The sequence below is a fragment of the Tetrao urogallus genome (genome assembly GCF_951394365.1).
Source record: "Tetrao urogallus genome assembly, chromosome: Z".
NCBI lineage: Eukaryota > Metazoa > Chordata > Aves > Galliformes > Phasianidae > Tetrao > Tetrao urogallus.
In genome coordinates, this window is record NC_136816.1 from 52,040,326 (window position 1) to 52,068,305 (window position 27,980).

The following is a 27,980-nucleotide window of genomic DNA, read 5'->3' on the forward strand; positions in this document are numbered from 1 at the left end:
AATTGAAAATCAGAGAACTGATTCTGGCATTGTTTGCACTTTCTGTTTTAATTTGTCATTTGGTTTAGATGAAAGGTTAATTTAGTTTCCTCTTAATATATTTAATACGTTATGGTAACAAGCGAGCTCTAGAAATGATAAAGCCATTTGTTAAAAAATTCAGCTACATCATCTTTAGCCATTCATGTTCCCTTCAGAGGGAAAATTAATTGTTCCAATCTAGCAAGCTACAAAAGAAATGCAGTCGACAAAGGGTGAAATATGAACATCAATGGTAAGTTTTGAATTTACCCTATTTATTTTGAGTGTAAGATCTCATGACCCACTAAAATTCAGTTCACAATGTTTTATGAAAAATAATGGCTGAAATTGAATGTCTTAATTTACATTTAATGCAATTAAGAATGGTTTAAATTATGACTGATGAACAGCACACACAGATGTCAGTCAGTTTCATCAGAATAAATTGAAGTCAGTGTCAATGAATGCTCCACTGATAAATCCCACTTTACATAAAATTAATAAAAATAAGGAAATATAATCCTTAGCTAATTGCAAAATGTTATGGAATTCCCCTGAATTTTTGGGGGAAAAAATGTGTAACTAGAGAAAGCCACAAAGTAGTGTCTGAAAAGCAATTTCTTTTCAAAGGTGCTCTGTGTGAAACTGCCAAAGTGCCATTTAAAGGTTTACAACAGAGGATGTTTCTGTGCAGAATCACGTTACGTGGAGGGAGGGGAGATGGGCCCTGCCCAGCACTGCGGGACCTGACCCAATTCATGGCACAGCTCCTGCTGGTGCCACTGCATGAGATGGCAATCACTCTGTGGAAGTCAGCAGGTCAGATTTCAGGTTTGCACTGATACAATTCAGCCTGGAGTTTCCAGCCCTTGCAGCAAATGCAATGTCGTTTGGTGCTTGTGCATCACCAGTGTCAACTCCTTGACATGGGCGTCACCTTTCAGCTCCATGCATGGAACACTGAAGGATGGCGGCTTGTTGCTGATCCTCCTAAGCATTTTCAGAGTGTACAGGACTCTGGTAAAAGTTGATTTACAGAGCAGTTCTGAAGTAAAAAGCAGTCATAGAGCAAAATTACACCAGATATGTTAAATGTTGATATGTGGGGGCAGATCCCATTCTAAATTCTTGATAGGGGATATCTGGCTCCTTTTTACAGGAGTATAAAACAAACAAAACATTTCAGTCTCTTCCAGGATCAAGCATCAGACATGGAGCAAACATCAAATGCACGGAACTCTGAGAGCTCAGTTCTTGGTTTGTGAAGTACTTACAGAGGGGTTCTACAGTCCTTGTTCATGAGAAAAAAAAAAGAAATCCAATAAATACCGAGGTCAACTGAAATTTTGACATTTCTTTCTATCTCTCTAAGGACTGTGGAAGCTGAGTTTATTAGCTTAAATTCTCAAGGTAAACAAAAACTACTTCAGTGGAAGACACGGGAGCAGTATTTGCATGCAGGAAAATGTCAAAGACAATGTGATACACTGTGTTTATGGTGATCACAAAAGCTGATTTGCCTTTGTGCACAGCAACATGAAGGCTCAATTTGTGTTTGGAACCACTGGCTTCTGGAGCTCTCTGTAGGACTACACATGAGCTGTTCCCTGCCATCCCTGAATGGCATTTAGCCTAAAGCTACACATAAGCACTTTCTGTGTAGAGGCCATGGATTACTGACCGTTTGCTCACATTTGTATTAAGACAACCATCTCCAAGAGAGCTCCATATTCACATCAAACAATTTCTAGCCAAGAAATAGCTGTTCTGCACAAGGAAAGCCTCAGCCTTCTGAAACCAAGACACCACATCTTCTACAATGTATGCAAAGGCAATTTACGATGCTTGCATAACTAAACCTCCCAATAATATCTTGCCATTAGAAGATTGTCCTTTCATGGGGCAGTTTTAGAATAGGTGGCAATAGCCCAAGTTTAAATTGGCACTTAAATGCAGGTGGCATAGATTTTGCATAAGTAGATTATTGGTCTTTACCTCTTTCAGGATGTGCCTATTCCTCCTGTATCTCTGCTCAGTGATATCAGGTTAATCAGGATGCCTTAATTGTGTATTCTCTCTGGGTGCAGGCATCCATTGTCTGTATGTTAAAGAGCTGAGCATCCCCCTGTCCTTATACAATACAGCCACTGGGCCAAACCGTGCCCTAGAAAGGTCAATTGCAAAGCATGTTATCTCAGAGGAATCTGAATGATTTGTGCAGCCCCTTCCTGGTGTCCCAAAGCAAACAGAACCCAACACCCAGAGATGCTCAGAGGCAGCAAGTGTTCCACAGCTATTTCCCATGGTGTCTGCTAGTGCATAAGCCATGCATGGATTGCACAGTTCCAAACACGGCTGTACAAGGACTCTACAGGCACCAGAGTAAGATGCTGCCTAGGGCCAAACTCTCAAAATGGGGATGACCAGGACAGCAAATCAAAAAATGAAGTATGTTCAAAAGTGCACTCAGAATTGAATGCAGTATTAGTACAATGTGTCTTTGCTGTGCCCTTATTATCTTGTAGATATATAGTGTAATTTATGCTAATAGACTGACTCCCAAATTTACCCTTGCTGTGCTAGTACTTCTCTAGAAGGTACAAATGGCACACTGCTCGCCAAGGAGCAGAAAAACCTGGAAGCAGAGGGCATGAGGGGCAGCCCCATCCCAGCTTCATTTGTGCGGAAATGTGCCTTATATTTTTTTATCCTTATATTTTCTAACGCTTTTCCAATTTAGTTTTAAATGCACAGTGCTTCATGTGATGGGGCTTCTCTGCTTCCCAAGAGAAATTGCTCTAGAGCTCTATTATACATTTTGCTGTCAGGAAGCTTTTCCTGATTCTTAACCTAAATTTTTCCTTTGTTAACTTCATCCTATTACTCCTACTTATATCTCCTTTGTCAGCCTAAATAACTTTCCCACCCTCATTTGATAGCTGTACCCTTCAAACATTTGTAGCATGCCATCCTGTCCTCCCCACTTAGTCAAGCTACACATATTTTGTTTTTTTAACCCCTTTTTAGCAGCCGTTCTTCACTTTCCTTTGCTCACATTTGTTGCTGTTCTTCACACAGTTTGCTCTTTTGTTCAGGCACGAAAGAAAATTATATTCCACATGCAAATATCTTCTGAAAATAAATGCTATGCATTCGCCTGCTTGCCTCCTGTGTCCACAAATTTTCCCCTGTGCAAGCTAAACATATAGCGGGAAGCACAACGGAGGAGTAGAATTTGCAAAGGCACGGAGGCTGTGTTGGAGTGACACAGAATGCTAATAAAAGCAGCTTAAGGGTTTTTTTTTAATGTACATTTTTTTTTCCATTTGACTTTAAGAGATCATCACTCAATGTTATTTCTTAAACTGAAGAATCTAAAGTGAATGCTTTGACTTGATTTTAAAGACATTGAATTTTTTCTGCTGGTATAAATAGTATGGACACAGTAAAAGTACTTGAGAGAGCCTAATGAACCATTTCTTACACCCCATTACCTTTAGTCTGATATGACTGAGAGTACGGGCACTAATTATCCTCTCTTTCACAGGCACAGACATAGATCTACAGTAGGTCTTAAAACACAATATTCTATACAACTCTTAGCAGTTCCTCATGTCATACATTTCTGTATTTTTTTCTAATTGAAATTTAAATTAGAGGCATGCCACTTCCCATCTACCTGCCACTGAAGTATGCTTTATGGACAATCCTTTAAGCTGATTTCCTACCAAAAAAGAAAGAAAAAAAGAAAAAAAGAAAAGAAAAGAAGAGAAAAGAAAAGAAGAGAAAAGAAGAGAAAAGAAAAGAAAAGAAAAGAAAAGAAAAGAAAAGAAAAGAAAAGAAAAGAAAAGAAAAGAAAAGAAAAGAAAAGAAAAGAAAAGAAAAGAAAAGAAAAGAAAAGAAAAGAAAAGAAAAGAAAAGAAAAGAAAAGAAAAGAAAAGAAAAGAAAAGAAAAGAAAAGAAAAGAAAAGAAAAGAAAAGAAAAGAAAAGAAAAGAAAAGAAAAAAGTGCAGGTAGCATGCAGCCAGTTACAGGGGAAGTGCTGAAAAATTAAAGGATTTTCCTCTGAAGGAAGCCAGACAACCAGAGTACTTACATGGGCACTCAGCTCCACACCAGCCAAGAATCAGCCAAGAGTGTGAGTGCAAGACCCATCTCCCCAGATCCCTCTGGGAATGGAAAACTGCTTTTGGTGTTCTGGCTCAGCTCTCCACTACAAGTGAGGAGTAAGACCTGTCCACAAGGAAGTGGGGTCAAGGATGGCTCTGCATTGCTTTGCATTTCACACAGCCTTGCCAAGGCAGCAGCCATGTGCTAGCGCATCACCCATTCTCCAGCTGAATTTTCCAGGCTCCGATTATGGGAGGAAGACTCCAAGTCCACCTGGACAGCAAAGACTGAGGCACCACACCTTGTGGCTGGGGGTAAATGCTGCTCCAGCATCAATGTGGATCTGCACCACTGTGCTGGGCTGGAACCTGTACCTCATGTCAGGTGGAAGATGAAGTTTTCTGCCAGTTAACGAGGAAACACTTGGAAACATATGAGCTGCATATTGGAATGCAGATGGTTCTATAAGACAGTACATACATTTATAAAGGAGACATGTAAGGTCATTGGGAACCATCTGCTTTAAATATTTAAATGTCCTCACACTGAACGTATGAGTAGTTTTGCCCTGGACTTGTAATATTAGCAATCCACCAATTTTTTATAATAATGGTGAAACAAAAGAAAAATGGGAAGGTGGGAGACAAGGCATGGCAACCAATTTACAACATCTGGGTCCTGCACGGCCAGCTCAGGCATAGCTCAACCTCCCTGGGAGCTGTTTGCTCTCACATAGTGTCTCACCCCAATGTACATACAGCTTTTGATGTGCACTGGATGCAATGCTGCTCTGAATGCAGGAGGAGGCCAGGCACAAGGCCACTGAGGTACCAGCAAACCTTGATAGTTCTTCTCCCCCCTGTGCAGAGCTCTCAGCAGGGCATGGATTTTGTGCAGAAGCTCCTTTACTTCACTACTCAGCAGTTCAGCACTGGGGCAGTTTTTGCTTCAGAAATTCTTGCCTCTGCTTTGTGAATACAGCATTAGGCTGCTCTCCAAGTGTTCTGCATGAAGCGGGGTCCTTAGCTGGAGTGAGAGGAGGGCACGCAGCAATGCCCAAGCCCCGAAACTTGGCTCCAGTCTAGGACTGGGGAGAGGGATGTCCACAGCCCACCTGGCTCTAAGGGTGCAGCAGCTTTGAGGGGTTCAGGTATACTGGGTTCAGTTGCTTCCTCTGGCTTTTGGGACTGGTGTGTGAGGGCAGAGAGTGCTTCCACCTCTAGGTTTCTCATCTATCTGAACCACATGCATTCAGCTTCCTGGGCCAGTGCAACCCATCATGTTGTCCAGCACTGTGGAAGGCAAAGCTGGGGCAGGCTGGGCACACCAGCCATGGGTAGTGGAGCTGTTGCTCCTGCCTGTGACCTCAGCACAGTTTCTTCATTTACTTTACATTTTTCTCTGTCTCCTCCACAACCTGAGGAGTACCATCTACTCAGTATTTATCAAACCTTTTTAAAATGGTCATCTGGATTCACAAATCACCATACATACGTATTGTATATATTTACAATGTGTAACTTACATTCCTGGGGTCACTTCTTCCTGAGATTCTCATGCAGCCACTCAGGGGCAGAGAATTACTGTTTTTTGTGATTAAGGGCTGCTACCAACAGAGGGAAAGCTGCCCCATAACTCTTCTCTGAAACAGAAGGGGGGAATGAAACCTCAGGCCAAACCACTGGTGGTTCTTTTGTCCGAATTCCTGCCCCTGGCTGCCCTGGACTCCAGGACCCCATCTGCTTGCAATTGCCAAAGTCCACGAGTGGACTGGGACTAACTCTTTTCACATCATGTAGCCTTGAATCAGTCTACTGATAAATGCAGTCAGTGGCTGTTGCATGTTTCTGATATTACCATTCAGAGCCTTGTCTCATGCCTACTGGAGAGAAAGGGCAAACTCGACCAGCCTTTGGGGAGCCCCCGCACTCTTCCGAGTTCTGTCTGAGATTGCTTTCTTTTTATCCCCAGGAGGTATTAGTCTGTGTTATTACAGATTCACTACATCTATCTTGTTATCTTCATTTCAGTATTTCTGTCCTTTTAAAAGATCCCTTTACAAATATCATTTGTAACATCTTGACAGCAGTTTTCAATTCAGAGCAACAATGTGACTTTTTAATGAAATCTGTGCATCCATCTATTCTTGGATAATATTCATAACGAGCCCCAAATGGCTACCAAGAGAAAGAGTGAAGAATCTGAGGAGAAGAGAAGCAGCAAGAATAAAAGATGAAAAGCAAAACTGTGAGAAATAATTGCACAGCTCTGTTCATGCAATTAAGGAGCATATCAGAGGAAAACAGTTAAATTAGCTGACTGAGTGCTTACAGGAGTTTTAAAGCTCTACTGTCAGTTCAATTAGAAAAATATCCTAACAACAGCACACTGGTTTCTAAAGCAGATGACATTCTCCAGCAGCCTGAGGTGGTCTCTGTGGCACTGACAGCCTCCCTGCCTCCTTGTCCTTTGGAGAATTATAGACTACCCAGGCTGGTTGCAGGCTGCCAGGGCTCAAAGGCAGCTGTTCCCGTTCTGGAAACCAAACAGCCCAACCTTCCACTTTCTATGGCAACAACTGTGAGCCCTTCGCAATCTGACCTGCTGAGGAAAACCTGCTGTTAATTAAATGTTAATTACCTTAATGCAGTCTGCGTTATGTGGAAAACTGCAAGCTATTTTAATCTGTATTTTAAAGGAAACATCCAAGGCTTAAAATGCCAGGCAGAGGCAGCTTATGAGCTGTCAGGTAGATAGTGCTCTTGCCCCCTTGGTGTCGAGAGACTCCTATCAGTTTAATGAATGCGTTGGTCTATTTCTGCAGATGTTCAGGTATCAACTGTTCCAGGCAATTTACTTTGATTTCTGTGAAAACTACAAACATAACATTAGTAACTAATTTTAAGTGATATTAAGGTGTACTGATACATTTTTCATACATATTTGGATATTTACTTCGGTGTGAAGGTAGATCACAAACTGAGTCCTTCCAAACCTCAGCAATGCTGTCCTCAGATACTATTGTGCCCATCCCCATGGGCAAAGCCATTCCAGGTGCCACTGCCTGCACTTGCAAGAGAAGGGCATGGCCCAGATCCCAGCATGGTATGCCTTGGAACAACCTTCCTGCAGCCTGATGCTGGATGCCTCGCCTTCTCTCCACTGAGTAGAACTGGGCAGACATTCCTTGCTGCCAGGATTTCTTCTGGCTTTGGCCAGACCAAATTGGCACATTTGGAAGGAGAAGACAGCCCCAAAAATCTGAAAGTGTTGATTGCTGAGTCTGCTCCATTTGTGGGCCTGTAGGAGACTGAGTTTAACACATGCTTCTTCTCCAGCCTGAGGTTGGTACTGCATTTTACCATACGTGGCTATTGGAAGTAGCTTGTACAGAGCACTGTAGGTAGTGCAACTGCAGAGTGCTTCAGAGGTGCTTAAGTGTGCCTGAGGAATCATTTTCCCTGTCCGCCATTCTGAAGCTCTTGCTCTTTTTTTTTAATCTGACAACAGTTGTACCTGAGGATAATCTCTGAGATTTCTCTGACAGCTGGCTTGAACTGAGCTGCACATTCACTTCCATTCTTTCTTTGAGCAATGCCAACAAGAGCAACAGTAGAATTTAAATAAATAGAATGGTTTGTTCTTATTTCCTTTTGGTTGATTGGAGAAGCCATGGGTTAAACAAGACACGTCACAACTGATGCTTAGGAAAACTCACTGATGGCCTACATGCATTGCACAAAGGGCATTCTGGAAAGAGTGCTTTGGGCAGGGTTGCAAACACCAGATGTGGCAGTACTTGCTGCAAGCTCGCATTTCCTCTCCTTTCCTCTTTATCTTACCTGCAATTCACAAAAGAAAATTAGCAACAGCAAATGATGAAGGGTTGAGTTCTTTGCTGTTGCAAACTAGAGTAATGCACCAAGCTGGTGAGGTTTCTCCTGTTTGCACCATTCCACTTAACAAAAGCTGCATCCACGCTATGGTTGTCTCCTGGAAATGTAAGAATTCTGTTTCTGCAATTCGATGTAAGACTGTTTACCACCTCCATAGTGCCTCACTCCATGGAGCCTACTGTGCCCAGTGACAGACCCAGAACACTGCCCTGCAGGGGCCGGCCCACTGCGCTGGGTGTCATCCCTGTGCCACAAAGGCGGGGAGTGCCTTGGTGTTTTAGGCCTTATTTTTCTCATCTTAAAGCTGCCCATGTAGAGAAAAATACAGGACTTCAGTAACAGTTACCAGCATGATTTGCTTTTATTACCTTTCTGTTCAAGACCCTTGTTTCCCCTTGTAGCATGTCAAATTGCCCCCAAAACCATATTATACAGCAGAGAAATGTCGTTCACACTTCACTGGCTATTGATTTACTTTATTTATTGGCACAAAATCAGCTTGAGATAAACATTTTGTCCCCCATTTCCACTATTGTAAGCGATATAGTTCACTGTGAGATAGGCAAACCCCAATGTGCTGGGTCACAATTCGACATGCCTTTCTAATCAATGTGTGAAAAATTACCTAATGAATAATGGGTTGCACATTTCCACAAACAAATTAACCAGGGTGAGACTGAAACTAATGATTATATTTATCTAATGTAATTTCACATCTGTTACTAGTGCTAGTAATTTTTTTTTTCTTCTTCTTTCCATGGCATCCTCAAAATTACAGCCCATCTTCTGGGAGACAGACATTTTGCATTCACTTAAATAGGTAATGTTCAGATTTACCAGACACCCACCTCCAAAGAGGGGCAATGTTTGAGGAAGGCTTGCTGTCTCGCAGTGCAGCGCTGCCTGTTGGAGCGTAGGGGGTCCTCACACCCAGGCAGGTATTCAAGCTCATCATATCTCCACAGCAGGAGCTGCAGGAGTGGGTTTTTCCCAGTGTTCAGCCAGTTGAGATAAACCCTGGCAATATTTGTGAGACTTACTCTAATGTCACTTGTGCATGAAAATGCATGACGTGGGAAGGAACTTCACAAGTTCATTCATTATCATCTTCTTAAAGCAGATTTGCATCCTCTGGGTAAAAGATCCTTTTGGTACCTAAAGGAGGACTATAAGAAGGAAGGACAGAGTCTCCTTAGCAGAATCTGTTGGGATAGGAAAAGGGGAAATGGCTTCAAATTAAAAGAAGAGGGAATTAGACTGGGTATAGGGAATAACTTTTTTACATGGAGGGTGATGAAGCACTGGAGCAGGTTGCTCAAATAGGTGCCCTGTCCCTGGAGACACTCAAGGTCAGGCTGGATGGGGCTCTGAGCAACCTGATCTAGTTGTAGGTGTACAAGCTGATTGCAGGGTAGATGGACTAGACGACCTTCCCTTTCTCACTTAAATGATTCCATGATTCTATGATAAATAGAATCACAGCTTTATCAAATGTGTGTTCCCATAGCCTGATTGCTAGCCTCTGCACAGGACCACAAAGTGACTGAGCCCTGATGTGATGCCTGCTTTGAGAGTACAGAAGACTCTGCGGAGCTTACTTTCACCCACTAGGTGTTTCCATTCCTCAAGCATGTTAAACAGCTTTACTTGGGCTTCTTCCTTGTTTTCCACAATACGAGGTATCCCCTAATCTCTTTCTGTCCTCCTGAAAGAAGGATTTTGCAGAAGGGTTCATAAGATGGGCCAGCAGTGAAGGAGAAAGGCAGCAGTGCTCTGGTTTCCTCCTCAGTTGCTATCTCATGCTCACCCCAGGCTGGCAGCACAGCCAACACACTCCACTCCAGCCTGCTCACTGGGGATGTGCTCCTCCTGCAGCACGCACCCTCATTCCTGCTGCCAGGGGCTGTATCTGCTCTGTCACCTCCGGCAGTTTGCAGTTGTCTTCAAAAAGATGTTGCAAAAAAAGCAAAAGTCTCCAAATGATGTCACCACTTGAGTCAACATTATTAAAGAATTTCACAATCTGTCTCAGTCGTTGTGGCAGCTTTCATAAGGATTTATTATCCAGAAAGTGTGGGGGGGAGTAGGGGACTGAGAATGTGCAGAGGTTTGAAAGTCATTGTACCGAGAGTTTAATTATTGTATTTTTCACTGAGTTGAAAGTATTGAGGAAAATCTAGCCAATTTCATATTACCTCATTTGATTAAAGAAGTTGTATGATTGTTCAGAATGTGTAATTGCCATTCAGCACAGCTGAGTTGAAAAAAGCTTTTTGACTTTGCATGCATAATGCCTGGCAGTAGATAGTAGACACCAAAAATTAGCAAATGGCACAACTTTTTTCTGAAGACATTTTTATGAGTTATGTAGATGAAAAAATGTATGTTACTAAATGCAGGATTCTTTTTGGGTCTAGTTTTTGCTTTCTATCTTTATTTTTCATTGGTACACATCATTCTTAACAGCATTAGAAATGTCCTCTATAGGGTGATGTCAGAGACAGTACAACATGTAACTTCATGGGGTAATAAGGTATAACACACCTTAAAATTTATTGTATGTTGAAAGATGTGCAGACACCTGTCAGTCATGTTCCTCATGAGTAACATTTTATATTTTGCTTTCTTGTGGAGAATGGAGACTCTCACAATGTACCAACAACAAAGTACTTTTCTAACCTGCAGGTAACCCCCACGTCCTTCAGCATTGCTAGTGGAAATAAATGACCTTGTTTACTTTGGAAGTTTGTAGAACAGCTAACAAACACTGGGTCAGTTTTGTTCTGTTACAAAGCAGACCTCTGGGTCTCCTGCTTTCGAGTTCTGCTGTTCCTCAGATGGCAGAAAAGCTGGTCTGTGTACCGGTTTCTGAAGAAGTAGGTGATAGCAAGTGTGCAGCAAACAGCCCTGGTATAACACCTAAAGAAAAATCCTTCTGACCTCCAGACGGAACGGACTGTGGGCAGACACCTGCATGTCTGCCAGCTGCAATTTGTTCATGGAAATTGAAACGTGCTGCTACAGGGGAATGCGGTGAGGAGTCTCCAAAATTGCATGGCTGCCCATCTATCTGACAGCATGGCTGAGCCACTCAGTATGGTTTGAGGTGATTTTGGCAGTGTTCTGGGAAACCTGTGATAGAAGCTGATAAAGAAGGTGAAAACATTCAGCAATATTCTAGAGGTCATCTCTCGCGCAGCCAAGAGCGGTGAAGACTTGACTGCCAAAACGTAACGTTCTTCCTCAAACACCTTATCTCCCCTGCTGGCACAGTGTCCCGGTGCACACAAGCTGCAGAAGTGGACTCTGGCAAGGCAATGCCAAGACCCTACCTGTTTCTTTATCTCTAAGGACCAGACGACTAGGAGAAAACAGCTGTGAGCAGCTACAGATGAAGTTGTTTGGCGCTGCTGGTAACAAGCACTGCATTGTTCATTTGCTTGGTTATTTTTGCTTCTTCTTTATCCTATTTCTTTATCCTGTATATCTGCCCTCAGAAATATGATGTGAGTTTTGGGTGATCAAGTGCAGAGCCAGGGATTGGACTCGATCATCCTTGTGGGTCCCTTCCATGTGGAGATGGATGATCCTGTGCATCAATTCAGTTAAACCCATGGTAGTTAAGTCAGGCTGGCTCATTTCTGGAGAGGTAACTAAAGACAAATGGATCCTGTTTGTAATAACTCATTTTGTGGGGGAAAAAAAAAAAAAGTAGTAAAATCCTTGAACCAAAAGAAACTAAGGATGATGATGATGCTGTACAAAGCTGTTCAGAGAGACTGAGAGCAAACTTTAGCATCTATGTGGAGAACATTTATGGCAAGGCAAAAACACAATCATGAGCTTCTCCAGCACATGCAGCTCAAGTGTCTCAGTCAGAGTCCAGAAGGAGATCACACTAAGGAGATACTGCCATTGCCCAGCTTCATGCCTTTTCATGGTAACCACTCTGCATCGCTTGCATTTCTCATTTTCCCTCTGGTAGAAAATTCTTGCTGAAGGTTTAGACAATTTTCAAATAATGTCATGAAGAGTGTGACAACATGAAATGAGAGTAGAGCACAACGATGCAGTAAATAGTTACATTATTAGAAAGGCAGATGCTGGCACTGAAGCAGGGTTGTTGGCCTAAAAAATAGATTAGGAGGAAGAAAACAGAAAAGAAAAAAAAAAAAAAAAAAACCAACAAAAAGCAACTGTGAAGTATCAGAAGCAGTTGATAGCATAATAACATTCATGTGCAAGCAAAGATTTTCTGTAGCAATGTGAGTCAGCTTCCATGCTAATATGACCAGTAAATAAACCATAGTAAGGTTCTGGAACTTATATTACTTCTCACCAAATACAACTCCAGGCCAGTGAATCAAGTCTGGGATTGCATTTTGGACTCCCAGCTCTTGCTGGCAGTTGTGACTGCATCACTGTGCACAAGACACAGAGCATGAAGGTCTGCTGCAGTGTATGAGCTGCACCAAGCCATCTGTAGACAACAAAATCCAGCAAAAACTGAGTGTTTTGCATTTCCTGTAAGCTTATTCTTTGCTCTCCTGAGAGACTCCTGAGAGAACACTGTGATACTGGTGTAATTTAGGACTTCTGAATCTGAGCTGTAGTTTCTGAACAGAAACCATCAATGTTTGGAACAGGCTGCTGCAGCCCGGGTCCCCACCTAAGCAATGGAGAGAAACAGGATCTTCTCACATTACTATGAAAACTTATTTCTTGTTTGTGTTATCTCCTCAAATGACTACAAACTGCAACCTGAATGCAGTCCATTAGAATTAACTTTAAGGGTATTTAATAAATTTCTAGGTTCTTCCAAGGACCAAGAACCTATGCAACCACATGAGAACTTGATTCAGAGAACACAGGCACTAGCAACTGCAGACTAAGTCCTGAGGAGTTTCCAATATTATTAACTCAATTAATATCAATTGAGACTCTCAGACCAACTGAGATGTGTGAAAATACAAACCCTCCTTCATCAAATGCAGGAGTGCTGCTATAATCGTTGGTAAAACCATAAGCAAGAGCTATTTGACCTCTAGGATAAGACTGTTAAAAGGAGACGACAAAGAGCAATCCAGTAAGTCAAGCTCCAGCTGCCAACCCACTGGGTTATCAGACCTTGAAAGCAACGTATCATAGATCTCCAGCACTGCATTATGGCTATTTTTCCACACAAACACAGAAGTGGGAGAAATTTTCGTACACTGCATTCTTGTGCTAGGCCGTGTAGGCTCAAGTGTAGTCAAAGGCATCCTGTTCATGTGCTCCCAAGGCAATGTTAGTCTCTGCAAAGGCAGGATGACCTTTGTGCGCAGAATGAGGAAGACTTTCAGCCAGCTCATTGGAATTTTCTGTATCAGATTGAAAATGAGAAGATCTGAGCATGATCTAGGAGTATCATAGAATCATAGAATCATAGTCATAGAATCACAAGTTTGAAAACGACCTACGAGATCATCAAGTCCAACCGTCTTCTCATTACCACTGCTACCACAAGCACTACATCATATCACACAGCTCCTCATCCAGATGCCTCCTGAACACTGCCAGGGGCGGCGACTGCACCACCTCCCTGGGCAGCCATTCCAGTGCCTGACCACTCTCAGAGAGAAAAAGTACTTCCTTATGTCTAATCTAAACCTCCTCTGGTACAACTTGCGGCCATTTCCCCGGGTCCTGTTTGTTGTCTGGGAGAAGAGGCTGAGCCCCTCTTCACCACAGCCTCCCTTCAGGAAGTTGTAGAGTGCAATGAGGTCTCCCCTGAGCCTCCTCTTCTCCAGACTGAACAATCCCAGCTCCCTCAGCTGCTCCTCATAAGACTTGTGCTCCAGACCCCTCACCAGGTCTGAAAGGTGCCAGGGGCACCTTTCGTTGCCATCGTTGCCTCGATGTCTTTCCTGTAGTGAGGGGCCCAAAACTGAACGCAGTACTCGAGGTGCGGCCTCACCAGAGCTGAGCACAGGGGGATGATCACCTCCCTGCTCCTGCTGGCCACACCATTTCTAATGCAGGCCAGGATGCCGTTGGCCCTCTTGGCCACCTGGGCACACTGTGGGCTCATGTTCAGCCGAGCATCAACCAACACCCCCAGGTCCCTTTCCTCTTCACACTCATCCAGCCACTCATCCCAAGTCTGTAACGCTGCATGCGGTTGTTGTGCCCAAAGTGCAGGACCCGGCACTTGGCCTTGTTGAACCTCATCCCATTCACCTCAGCCCTGCAATGCAGCCTGTCTAAATCCCTCTGAAGGGCCTCCCTACCCTCAGGCAGATCGACACCACCTCCCAGCTTGGTGTCATCTGCAAACTTACTGAGGGTGCACTCAATCCCCTCATCTAGGTCATCAATAAAGATATTAAACAAGATGGGCCCCAGTACCGACCCCTGGAGGACAGCACTTGAAACAGGTCTCCAGCTGGACTTCACTCCATTCACCATGACCCGCTGGGCACGGCCCTCTAGCCAGTTCCTTACCCAAAGGAGTGTATACCTGACCAGGCCACGGGCAGCCAGTTTCCCCAGAAGAAGCATGTGTCAAAGGCTTTGCTGATATCTAAGTAGACTACATAAACAGCCCTTCTCTCATCTACCAGACTGGTCATCCAGTCATAGAAGGAGATGAGGTTGGTCAAGCACGACCTGACTTTCATGAACCCATGTTGGCTGGGCCTGATCCCCTGGACACCATAAACATGCTGTGCAATCTCATCCAAGATGATTTGCTCCATTACTTTCCCTGGTACTGAGGTCAGGCTAACAGGCCTATAGTTCCCTGGATCCTCCTTACGGACCTTCTTCAAGATAGGAGTCACGAGCCTCCAATCCCCTGGGACCTCTCCAGTTAACCAGGAGCGCTGATAGATGGCAAAGAGCTGCTTGGCAATCATCCCTGCCAGCTCCCTCAGTGCCCGAGGGTGTTGCCCATCTGGTCCTGTGGACTTGTGACAGATACTTGGGACAAGTATCAAAGTCAACTCAAGGAGAGTCATCAGTGGAGCAGCATACTTCATGACAGTTGAAGGTGAGGGAAAATGGCACAGCCAGGCATTGCATATTAAATCCCTTATCACTTGCTGTGAATCACACAGGTAGTCAGAAGAGTATTTGGTGAATGAAAATACTAGTCACTTCACCAAGGGAAGCAGGCAGATGGTGAGGAATCCCATGCTGCTTTAGTCAGAAAGTCCTTCTGAAGCTAGACAAAATACAAGCATGTACAAAATACAAATACAAGATGAGATTTAGAGATGAGAAGGGGTATTGTGGCTTAGTGGAATGGCTGGGCAAATGTGATGTCAAAGGTGGACAGGATCACAGCAGCATAATTAATGGAGAGTGGACATGTGTATTAGTTGAGATTTGGGCAGAGAGAGTTATGTGATAAACAAGAAACTTCTGAACTAGTTATGGAGTTTTTTAAGGAGGTAGTGGAAGATTAATATTGATGAAACTTGGCAGCATACAGAACTTTGAAGAGGAGAGTTGGGTACCAAGACTGTTAGAAGATTTTTGAAAACATGTCTGCAATACAGGTGCTTTCATTTGGGAAGTAATGGTGTAACCAGCTGCTGTCAGAGTTATAACATAAAGAAGGATATATACTGAAGGCATCAACAAGTAACAGATTGGCTTTACATTTTGGATGTAATTGATTGACTGTAACATTCATGAATGAAACGTACAGATTTACACTCCATTGGAGAGGATAAGAGAGGAACAGATAATGAATGAAGTAGGGCAATTTACTGTAGAGGGTGCAAGAATCATCTCCAGAAGAAACATTAGAAGTTTGATTCAAGTGAGGACATAAATAGAGTCAGATGCAACAGTTTCTAATATGAGATACTAGGAAAGGCCAGAGCTATCAGCTAATAACAGGGGGGCCTTCATCCATTATAAAGCATCTCCTCTATAGCTATCAGCATCAAGGCAGGATCCCTCAGAGCCCAGGAGCGTTTCTCACCTCTGTAGTGTTCTATCCAGTCACAGTTTATGGCAAACCTGGGCTTAAAATTGCAAAGAAGTTAAAGCAGAAAGGGCAAGGTGGCAGTACTGTAAAATACAGTGAAATTACCTCAGATATTTCTTAAAATAATTAAAATGTAAAGAATAAAGCATCATCCATTTATTTGCTATCAATATCTGGATATAAGAATACAGACTAACAATGAATACAATTGTGGGTGTTAATTATTGCTTACAACACAGAGATTATAGCCACCAACTGCATTAAATATAATTCTTTATTTAGTAATTTAATATCCCTCCCTGTTCATCTCAATGCATTTTTATACGTCTGACCTTCTGTAGACTTCTCATTTTGTCTTCAGTTGAAAGAGCAAAGCTGGTTAATTTCTAGTGACATTTTGTGGCTGCAGAGCTGCTGCAATACCTTTTTATACTTGGTTTTGTTTTTAAATCTGAATTCATTGGTCATCTCACCACATCAGCCTGTAAACTGGGCAACCCCCTCTCTCCTGCTGTATCCACAAGCTCATCCTGGCTTCCAAGGACAGCAAACTTCACAAAGCAGCAGACAGGACCACAGTGAGATTCAGCTGGACAGTGCAAAGCGCCCTTCCCCAATCCTACCTTCTGTTTACCCAGCTCTTACCACCGGCTTGCACTGAGTGTGACTGCAGCACAGCCAAATCCTCTGGAAATAGCAGCACAGGAGTCACCTGTTACAGTCAAATCGAGCTTTATCTCAGCTCAGAAACACACTCAACATCAGTGCAAAAGCATTTTGCTACAAAATAATGTTTATGGCTTGAAAAAGGGGGGTATATTCTCCTAATTATTAGATATCAAAAGTAGGGGAGGGTGCATGTAGTCATCCTGAAATGCTCTTTAAAAAGTTAGGAAAAAAAAAATATAAACTTTACAGGCTTGTAAAGGATCCACAGGGAATCATAGCTGCCACTTAAATTATATTAAGGGGCAATAAATTGAAACCAGTAAAAAAGAAATGTGTCCTTACAGGGTGCATCGTCAGCTTATGAAATTCACAGTAGCAGGAGGTCAGTGAGAGAAAGTCCGTGGTTTGTTTTTTTCCCCAAGTACTTTTTGGGTCACTACCAAGATGCTTCCAGTGCTGCAGGAGAGGCTAATCAAACTTCATACTCCAAGGCACAGACCTCGTATAGGGGTCACAGAGAGTGTCACCCTTGCAGGCAGCCTGTTAAGCATATTCTGCATCTTCCCTCTGACCTTCACAGGAGGGTGAGGATCTCTACAGCACAGTTGTGTAACTTCAAGTAGCAAATCCTGCCCAAATACCTCTGGGCTCCTTCCTCCAGAGTCTCCTCTGATGGGTTTCAAAGCTCGTAACAGCATAATTTTAGCTCTGGAAAAACGCTTATAAGCATGAGCACTGATGAAAGATGCAGAAAGTAAAGCAGAGTTTTTGAGCCCTGAGCATGGTCTCGGGAGATGCTGTAGCAGGCACAATTTATTGGCAAATAAGAGCGGCGACCTCTCACCCATACCATTATACAGCATCCCAGGTGGAAGACAAAGGCAGGCTCATCTGTGTGCGAGCCCTGGCTGTGAGAAGGATGAAAGGAGAGACACCCTCCTGCCGTTTTTCCTCCGAGGAGCAGAAGTAAATCTCACACAGGGCCTCTAATGTGCTCACTGAGCTCCATCCAAATCAAAGAATGATGGCTAATCAAAGACAATCCCCTACCGCCGATGGTTCTCATCGTGATGAGATAAAAAATTAAAACAGTGCTGTTCCTGCTTCCTCCTTTCTGCCCACCTTGGTCTTCCTCCTGATCAGACAGTGGTACTTGAAAGGATCCTGAGGGTGCTGTTCATGTGGGGCAAATCCTGCTTCCCTGAGCCCATCCAGGGCTGCTGGCTGACATGTCCACAGGTTGGGCACCCTGTGTATGTCTATGGGGTCAGGCTGGCCTGTGGGCCCTGGCTCCCACCTATGGATGAGCTGCATGGCACCAGCTGCAGCCAGGTGCCTGCGTGTGGCCTGCGCCTGGCCTTCCTATTTCTTCCCCATGTTTGTATCATATAGCAGAGAAAAGCCAGAATCCCTTTGTTCTCCCCGGGCCATCTCTGCAGGGCTGCACAGGGCACATGGCCCAGGCCCACACGGCGCTGGCAGGCAGGAGGGGTCCCCCAGTGCCAGGGCCTGCTTCCAGGAAAGGCTCCTTAATTCCAGCATTGGAAATGAAGAGGAGTTCTCTATTAGCTCTCATATTAATAATTTAGAAAATACATGCCCAATCACTTGTGTTCTCTCCGTTCCCTCTGAACACAGCTGCAAACTGCATTAGGTGTTAGGGTGAATGGATGTATTTCAGATGAGATATTTGTACTGAATTATTAGGGCAGTCTGTATTACAAAATTACTAATAAACATTGCTTCTGGCTCAATTTAGCCTGAACTCAGTGAACCTAGCCAGCGGTGAGAAATCAAAAACTCCGAAATACCCGATGAATGAATCTAACTAATCAAGAAACCCTGCAGGAAGTGGATGCCAGGATTAATGAGCCAGTGGTTTCACCATGCCATGCTGTTATTTCTTCACATAAATGCCCTCAGATGAGATTACCTTTGTCATGAAAAGGAGAAAAGGAAGGTTACATACTTTCAACTGACAGGTTAACTGCCATACCTGCATTACTGTAAGATACATTTTCATGTTCGGAGATTTTTATTCTGGAAAATGAAAATTTAAAGACCACAACACAAATTAAACCGCATTTTCATTTCTAGGAGCAGGGATCATTGCTGCTAGCACAATAATGTAATCTGTACCGCAGTGTCATACGATCTCCTGCCTTGCACAGACTTTCTTCCGATGTTAATAGCTGCTTGGCGAATGCAATCTCCAGCTGAGGGTAAGAGCGGGCTCAGCCTGCCAGGGGGATTTGAGGGGAGGGAGACAGGAAAGGGAGAGTGTAAGAGCATTTCATCAAGAGAGCAAATGAAAGGTTCGGTGACATTATCTTTATGTACATTCCTTATACTCCAGAGGTGATGCTGTCTTTAGAGGGAAGTAAACCTGTGTGGATATGTGCTGGTGTAGAAGTGAATCTATGCACATAAACTTAAATCAGAGCCGATTTACAAGCTGAGTGAAGTCACTCAGGGCAGAAACATACCTTCAGGTAAGCAAATAAACCTGGTTTGCAGCAGCCCCAGTGCCTGAAGTTAGCTACTTAGTCAGTAATAGGCTAATTGTTATTCCACGTAAATGTCTCCTCTCGATTTACACGGATTTCTCTCATTTATTTTCATCACTTTATGTGAGTGAAGCTGAGCTGCTCCCGTTGTTAGACAGAACAAGCCAGTGTTTCTTAATTTTTTTTGTATTTTAATGTCAGTGAGGGTGAGGTTCTGTAACAAGTTTGTTCACACACAACTTATGATGTATACATACAGGTGAAACCTGAGGTTTCCTTCCTTTTGTCAACATCAAACATGAGTGTTGGCTTAGATGCTGTATGTTGCACAGCTTCAGCTGGTGCTGAGGGTATGTATAATTTCAAAAATCTCCAGCACTCAGAACACAAAGATCTATTGCCATGGAAACAAATGTTGTATCAAAGTTGGGTGGGATCAGAAAGCTTTGCCCATAACAGTTTCATTAGAATATGGAGGAAATAATGGATGTCTTGGGAGTGAGAATTAACCAGAGGGCCTTTGCAGAGCTTCTTCATAGGCGATGATGTTCGGAGTCAAGAGCTGGATGTTGTGTGTTGTGTCTCAATCCTCTGCCCCCCACCAGAGAGAGCGTTTTTCTCTTCCATTAAAAAGCACATTTTTTTTAAAGATCTTCCATACCGCACTTTACTGCACTCCTACATCATAAAGCTGTCTTGCTTACAGCAATATAAGGCAGCAGTAAAAATTACATGCCTGTAAACAACCCTCCATACATTTGGGAGAAGCAGGGTGAGATCTGCACTCCCCGCACTCAGGCAGGCACCCACCTGTCCCCCAGCAGGAGGAAAGCAGCAGGCAGGAGGCAGGCCTGCCCCCCCCTCCCCCCCCCCCTCCTTTGCACACTGATCTGGAAGGCTGACCCCGGATTTCTGATTCAGTGCAGCAGAGCACGGCCCAAGGCTGGGCTGGGGAGGGGGAAGCTGGAGACAGGAGCACCCCTCTCCACTCACAGAGTAGAACGCAGGCTGTTTTGGCACCAAGGCTCCTGCCAAAGGGCATAGAGCTGCTTCCCCAAGTGACCCCCATCAGGATCACTGCTGGCCTGGAGTTTCAGTAATTTATCCTCCTTTTATTTCTCTTTTAAATTAAATGTGTGTGTATAATATGCACTTTGGAGCAGGCAAGGACCCTTCTGCGGGTGCCTACAAGAGCTGGGCACTCTCAGGTGCGTAATTAAGAAGTGTGTAATTGATGTACAAGGGGAAGAGATCTCAGCGCACAAAATGAAAAGAGAAGGGAAGGAAAGCAGAAAGAAAAACAGGTTGCGAGTTGCTTGGCAAAGTTCTTCATCCCTCCTTCCCTCCTCTCCTCCCCCCCTTCCCCCCATACACTGCGTCAAACTTTACATGGGACCGAACTGAGGGGTTCCACGGGCTCACACCACCGGCAGCCGTGTGTCTCCTTTTGGGGCAGCACCGGGACACGGAGCGCTTCTCCGCACTGCAGCCCAGGCCCGCATCCCCCAGCCCTGCTGCGCCTTCACCCCGTGCCGCAACGGAGCCTCTCCTTCCTGGCAGCGGAAAGGCCAATTACGCAGAAAGATTAACAAAAGTTTATTAATCATGAAGTATTAAAATCCTGATAAATGACACGCTTTGATGCAAAATTCAAGCAAGCAAACCGTTCCCACACGTATGACAAGGGATTCTGTGAACCCAAAAGCAAGAAATCTTGTTTTTCTTTCTTTTTCCTTTTCACCTGCAGTTCATGACACCTCTCGTATCTCACACGCCACACTGAATCCTTCATATCACATACCGCAAATGATTTTATTTATCCGTTTACATTAACTTGATATAAACTCGTCGGGAAAGGTCAAATGATATGCTTTATATTAGCTCAAACATTTATTAAGAAACGCAAAATTCAATAAATTAGCACAGACAATAAGTTAAAACATAGCACAAATCGACCAGCATGTAACAAGAATGCTTCATCTACACAAAACATCCTATTTCACATTGTTTGCTCATTCCTCCAGCGGCCCTGCCCTGCGGCGGGGTGACCGGCACATGCAGGCGGGCGGACCGCGGGGCCGGCCCGGGCGGGGCGGGGGCCGCGGCCGCGGCGGGCGCCTCCGCCGGCGGCAGCGGAAGATGCAGGAGGGACAATAGCAGCAGGAACGTAAATAAATGCATAAATAAACGTGGGGCAGATTGGCAACTAAACCATCACAAAATCAAAGGTCCGAAAAAGGGAAGTGCTCTTGCTTTTTTTTTTTTTTTTTTTTTTTTTTTTTACGCGCGTTCTTTTTTTTACGTTTACAAAAACAAAAGATTATGTGTTTTTTTTTTTTTTATCCCCTTTTCTCTCTCTTTCGTTTGTAAATGCTTTTTCGAAATGGATTTGATTTCCCTCGGGCGCTCTCCTGCCGTTCCGCGCGCCCGCTCGCCCGTGCCCCGACGGCACTGCCTTCGCCGCGGACGGGGCGGGCGGGGGTCGCTACTCTTGAGAAATAAACCGAAACCAAAACCAAATCGCATTTCTTGGCAGGGCCGCGCGGACAGGCGGCGGGTCGCGGCGGGGGACGGGCGGGAGGCAGGGCCGGGGGTGCCCCTGGCAGCTGGAGAGAGGCGGCCGTCGGGGGGCGGGAGGGAGTGAGGGGGACGCGGGAAGGGCTGAGGGGGTCTCGGCCCACGAACCAGTCCGGTGGCGTCTGATTTCAGATCCTGAGTCGACTCCCTGGTAAGTCAGGTGGGGGCAGGCGGGGGCCCGCCGAGGCGGGGGCCGGGGCAAGGGTGGTGGGGACCGGGATGGGGATGGGGATGGGGATGGGGATGGGGATCGGGGTCGGGGTCGGGGCCGGGGCCGGGAGCGGGAGCGGGGCCGGGAGCGGGAGCGGGAGCGGGAGCGGGAGCGGGAGCGGGAGCGGGGGCAGGCGAAGCGGGGACGCGGGGCGAGGCGGCGGCGGCGGCGCGGGGCGGCGGCCATTAGGTGAAGCTCATGGAGACTGTGTGCTCTAGTGCTTTGCGGCGGAGGGAGGCGATGCTGGTTCCCCGCCACACGTCGCTGCTGTCCGGGGAGCTGCAGAGCTGCGGCGAGCCCGTCACGTTGCTGGGGCCGGGCAGCGAGGCGGGCACCATGCCGGGGAAGGCGGGCTGGTAGAGGTGCGACTGCAGCCCGGCGCCGTTGGAGCCCGCCAGGCTGTTGGAGAGCCCCATGGAGTTGGGCGGCGGCCCGGCCGCCAGGCTGCACTGGGACAGGGACTGCGCCATGGCCTGCTGCCTGCCCAGCGCCGGCGGCAGCGGCAGCTGCGACACCCCGGGCATGGCGGCGGCGGCCCAGCGCGTGTCGTTGGCATGGAAGGAGCAGAGGCTGTCGCCCATGGCCGCGGCGGCGGCGGCGGCGGCCGAGGGGAACTGCGGCAGCCCCGGCGTCGGCAGCAGCGTGCCCGGGGCGCGGAAGACGTTGGTCGTCTTCTTGCGCTTCTTCCACTTGGCCCGGCGGTTCTGGAACCACACCTGGGGGCCGCAGCGACAGGCTCCGTTAGCGACACCCGCCCCGTCCTGCCCTCCCCGACCCCCATCCTCCCCCCGCCCCGTCGGGCGCTCCCGGCCCGGCGCTAGGGGGCGCTGCGGGAGGGGCCCGCGAGGCGCGCTGCGGTCCGGGGCGGCCCCCGCCCTTCCTCAGCCCACTCGCCCTCCCGCGTCTCCTCCGGCCCCCCGCGCGGCTACGGCCCTACGAGCCGCCGTGCGAGCGCTGCGTGAACAGCCGCACCTTCTTGCGACGAGGAGGTCCGCGTATCCGCCCCGGGACGAAGCTCCCCGCAGCCCCATCGCTCGGACGGAGATGAGGCCCCATCGCTCGGACGGAGATGAGGCGAGGGGAGTAGCACCCGTCCCCGCTCTTCCCTCTCCCAGAAAGGAGGAACTAATAATGCCAAAATGCCGAATGAAATATGCCACGGGGCAGAGCTCTGTGCCCTCGGTAGGAGCGGAGCGGCAGAGCCGAGCGCCGAGCAAAGCTCCAGGGTGGCCCCGCGGGCAGCGAACCTGGCCCAGCCGCACGCCCGCCTTCCTTTCCTTCTTTCTTTTCTTTTCTTTTTTTTTTTTTTTTTTTTTTTCTTGTAACAAAAGTGGTGGTTTTGGTGTACGCGGCGCTTTGCTCGGCGTAAGGACACTTCGCCGTTCCCGACAGTACCGGGCTTTTTGCTACGGGGAAAGAGCAACCAGCGTGAAACGGGGCTGAGCGCTGCCACCCCCGGCAGCCGGAGCCTGCCGTTCGGTCCTGCGTATACCTGCATGGAGAAACACCGGCGCCCATTAAAGGGGGCGAGCGACTGTAAAGGAACTAAACGTTATAGGAATAATCGAAAAACCACGTTCAATTATGTTTTAGGGTTAATAGTTAAATTGCGGCTACAAAGTCTTTTATGTTTCATGGTTTACTGGTGTTGTAAAGAATCTCCACCAGGTCTGATGGCCGCAGCTCGTAGCTGCACACCACATATGCTTTTAAAATGTGAATGTTTCCAGTTGAAAACTGGCGCATAACAGATGAGAACACGGAGAAAACCTGGGGGAGATTTTGAAAATGCACACATGGCACTCGAGAAATATATTACCCCCGGGCACCGGGCAGCTTTGGACTCCTTTTAAAATGCAGCTAGCACCTGAAAATTATTAATACAACAGTGAGAATCTAATGGAGGTTGGAATCTAGAAATCTGCCTTGATGATATCTGCTGTTACAGTAATATAGACATACTGTAAATGTATTTCAAAATATATAACCCGTTTAATTCCCCAGCTATAAACGGGTTAGAAATAGAAAGAGAAATGAGAGAGAATATCACTTTTTTTTGGTCTTTTTTTCTCTTTTTTTTTTCTTTTCTTTCTCTCTCTCTCTCTCTTTTTTTTTTTTTTTTTTTTTTTTTTTTTTTTCAGGAGCCAGAGCTTTATGAAGATCTCATTGGAATCCAGCAGATGATTAATGTGAAGATTTGGTAGGAAATCTGGAGAGCTGTATTAAAGCTCAGATCTCAGGTTCATTTCGATCAGCCAGCCGTGAACTCTGGGCCGAATTCATTACACTTTAATAGTGCTGGGAGAGGGAGAAAATGCAATTTCTCATTCCATTAGAAAACTAGAAAATACTCTCAGCTTGTCCCCTATTAAGATGTGGCAGGTGACGGGACCATTGTGGGGGACACGGTCAATGGAATTACAGCACATTATTTTTGTTCGTATAAAATATTGAAAGGCAAGCCTGACTGTGCAGAAGTTATTTCACTGATTTGGTTTTTATGTAAATAAAATATTGAAAGTTAATTAATCCGTGCTAGAGACTAATGATTATGCTTATTATATTGCATTTGATCGCGTAATTTGCATGATTCTCGCATTGCTGCTTAATAAGCCATTCCAGGTTATAAATAATTCTGAAATTGGTTTCTAATAATGGCATGCTATAAAAAGAATGGTTTTATTACACCAGCCTGAAAAGCAGAGCAATATCAGACGTGGAATTGGACTCTCGTTTAAGCACCAGCCGCTCTAATAATTATTTAAATGTATCATATACATTAAATACAGATCTAGGACAAGGGAAGAGGTAATTTACCCTGGCATCCAAAACCCTTAAAAACATATACAGCTGCTATAAATTAACTATTTATATCACTTTTTAATCAATGAGGAGCCCTTGCGCTGCAAGGAACGTGTGGGCAATCTGTTAACTATAAAGAAAACTATAAAGTACTTGTAGAAGAGCATAAACCAATTACTATTTAATTTGAATTTGGTCAAGGAGCGGTGGTACAGCAGATTGTGAAGTAAATACATTTTACATAAATTATTTTGCACTAGATTACATAATGTTAATCATCTTGAAGTGTTAATTAAGAAGGTTGTGTTGATCTGATTACTTTTTAAACTACAGAACATTATTGTAAAAAATATTTAAATTGCCACCCTATTAAACTGTTTTTATCAGCAGCCTCGAGCTATTATCATTGGTTTAAGATTATGCTGAGGCCATTAAAACACTTTGTCTTTCTTTCTACGGATTTCTTTGATGTGCTGTTAGAAAATAACTATTTCCATTTTATATTTTACTTCATTTACCACACTCCTAATATTGAAATTGGTATCATTAACCTTTGGGAAACCCAATAAAGTTTAATAGACCTCGTTTTCTTTTTTCATAGAGTCAGTTGTCCAATTATATTTTATTTGTGAATCTAATTTCTTTCTTAATTTAAACTAATTACAGTCCCGCGTAGGCCGGGTCAAATTGTTTTACTTTCTAGAAGCAGACGAGCATTTTCTGTCACATTCGGGAGCGGGGACGGTTTCTGTCGAGTGGTTTCTGCTGCGTGCCTTTATTTGGCAGAGGAGCCAGGGCTCGCCGACGGGAATTTTGAGAGCCGGAGTTCCCGGAACGCTGCCCTGAGCGGGGAGAGCGCATCCCACAGTGAGCGCTCCGCTCCCGAATTGCGCTGCCTCGAGGAGGGCCGGGCGGACATTCGCACAGCCCCGGCCGCGGAGCGCACGGCGAAGGTCCGTCTCTCCCTTCTCCGAACTCCTCTCATTCGCTTTCAGTGCTTTCTTACGTGCCTACGTGCGATGGGGTGTCTGCGCGTGTGCGTATCTGCGCGCACTTTAGGCGACAGAGAAACCGCTCCCTGCGTGTCGAACTTACTCGCTCCCCCTGCCGAACCCGACATTTGTATCGAGTAAAGCCTATTTCGGATACCTCCGCGTTCATCGGAGCTGCCTGTAGGCAAACGCCTTCCACCCCTCTCTCCGCACCCTCCTTTCAGCACCGCGAACAGCCGCCCGGCGCGGGGGGTGCGGAGACGCCGAGCCGGGCCGATTCCTCCGAGCGCGGAGCCTTCGCCACGGCGGGGCTTCCCCCGCTCGGGCTGCGGCTCCCGCGTCCTCCTTTGAGCTCCAGGAGCCCACGCGTGGGCGGTGGGCAGGGGCTGCTCCACCCGCGCCCCGCTCGGGACCACCGGGGTGCGGGCGTGAAGGGGACGAGGGGACGGCCCTCGGCGCGCCGTCTCCGCCACCCTCCTGCGGGGACAGCGGAAAGGGGCGGGGAGTGAGAGGGTCTGGCTTAGAGCTTTCTGGCCGAATTGTTGCGCTCAGGGACAGTTTCCCCGGCTGAGGTTTGGGGACGTCAACCCCCCGCGGCCGCGCCCTCGAGCCCGGCGCCAGCCGGGGCATCGCCCGCGGCCCCGAGAAAGGGTCTGGCAGGAGCTTGCGCTGCGCGGAGACGGTCGCACATACCTGCACCCGGGACTCGGTGAGGCCGATGCGCAAGGCCAGCTCCTCCCGCATGAAGATGTCCGGATAGTGGGTCTTGGCGAAGCTCCTCTCCAGCTCGTTGAGCTGCGCCGGCGTGAAGCGGGTTCTGTGCCGCTTCTGCTTCTGCTGGCCCTGCTGCTGTCCCGCCTGGCTGGGGTTCTGGCCGCCCTGCTGGCCTTGCTGCTTGTCGGCGTCTTTGGCGCTGACGGCCAAGGAGCTGGGATTGGATCCCACCGTGGTGATGTCCTCTCCCGGCAGCAGGGTGGTCCCTTCCACCGTGTCCGTGTTGGGGGCCATGTCTCCCGGGTGTCCCCCCGGATCCGAGCCCCCTACGCCCAGCCGGCACTTCACCGCCTCCCGGTGTCCCAGCAGCTCGGCCGCATCTTTCATCCCTGCGGAAGCAACGGAGCCGCGGTCACTGCCCTGCAGCCGGGCGTGCGGCCCCCGCCTCAGCCCCTCTCGCATCCATCGGAGCGGCGAGGAGCAACCGGCCGCACCGGCCCCACCAGTCCCACCTCCCACGGCCCGCGAGGAGCAGAGCCCCCCGGCCCGCCGCAGCTCGGGGAGGGGGAGAGAAAACTTTACGGCGAGCCGCTCCTCTTCCCGCTTAAATAACAGCTCCCCGCCGGGCCTCCCCTAACGCGGTGAAGGGAGGGGAGCGGGGCGTGGGGGAGGGGGGCAAGTTTTGCCGGGCTCGGCTTGGAGTTTTCCCAGCTGATAAAAGAAAGAAAGAGACAGAGAGAAAAGAGAGAAAGAGATGAGGCTGCGGCTGCTCCTCTGCCGGGAGCGCCACCGCCCCGACCGAGGTGCCGGGAGGGGGCCGCCGAGCAGCGTTCCCCTCTCCTCACTCTTCTCCGAAGCAGCATACGGATAAAGAGCCACAAAGTGGATAAAGAATTTGGGTTTTTTTTTGTCTTTTTTGGTTGGTTGGTTGGTTAGTTTTTCGTTTTGTTTTGTTTGGGTTTTTCGGTTTTTTTGTTTTTTTGGGTTTTTTTTTGAGTTTTTTTTTTGTTTTTTTGAAGGAAGAAAGGCGAGAAGAACGCGAGAAGGCAAGCAGGAAAAGGCCACCCCCGAACTCGTTCGTAAATACCATCGAGCTGCTCTGTTCTAAAATAGTAATACTCATCATAATCGTAATAACGCACAGGTATGTGTATAAAAAAAACAAGGAAAAAGAGATTAAATGATCCGCAACTCGCTGTGTATCTGCACATTCCGTAGGTCTCCCTCTCTCTCTCCCCCTTTTTTTTTTTTTTTAAAGACGATGTTAAATCAAATTAAACTTTAATACAGTACAATTACTTTTAAAGGAATTAGCCCATTTAGATCGCATTAAGGTAAAATAAGGAACAAATTGTCAATTTCCTGCCCCGGCTTCCTCCCCGCTCGCCGCCGCCGGTGCAGCCGCCGCGGGGCGGGGGAGCGCCGGGGAACTCACCGAGACGGGCGTCCAGGAGGTCGGCGTGAGACAGCATCGCGCACCGCTCCAGGGCGAAGGCTGTTCCC

General features: G+C 46.6%; 1 protein-coding gene across 1 annotated transcript; it reads right to left on the minus strand.

The window, feature by feature from the left end:
* Positions 1–22,154: 22,154 nt before the first annotated feature.
* OTP (orthopedia homeobox) lies at positions 22,155–27,949 on the minus strand (the record flags this gene model as incomplete). Its single annotated transcript, XM_079548457.1, has 3 exons — positions 22,155–22,685; positions 26,457–26,866; positions 27,913–27,949. The coding sequence occupies 3 exons, from the start codon at positions 27,947–27,949 to the stop codon at positions 22,155–22,157; spliced, it is 978 nt and encodes a 325-aa protein (XP_079404583.1).
* Between the last annotated feature and the right edge of the window lie 31 nt (positions 27,950–27,980).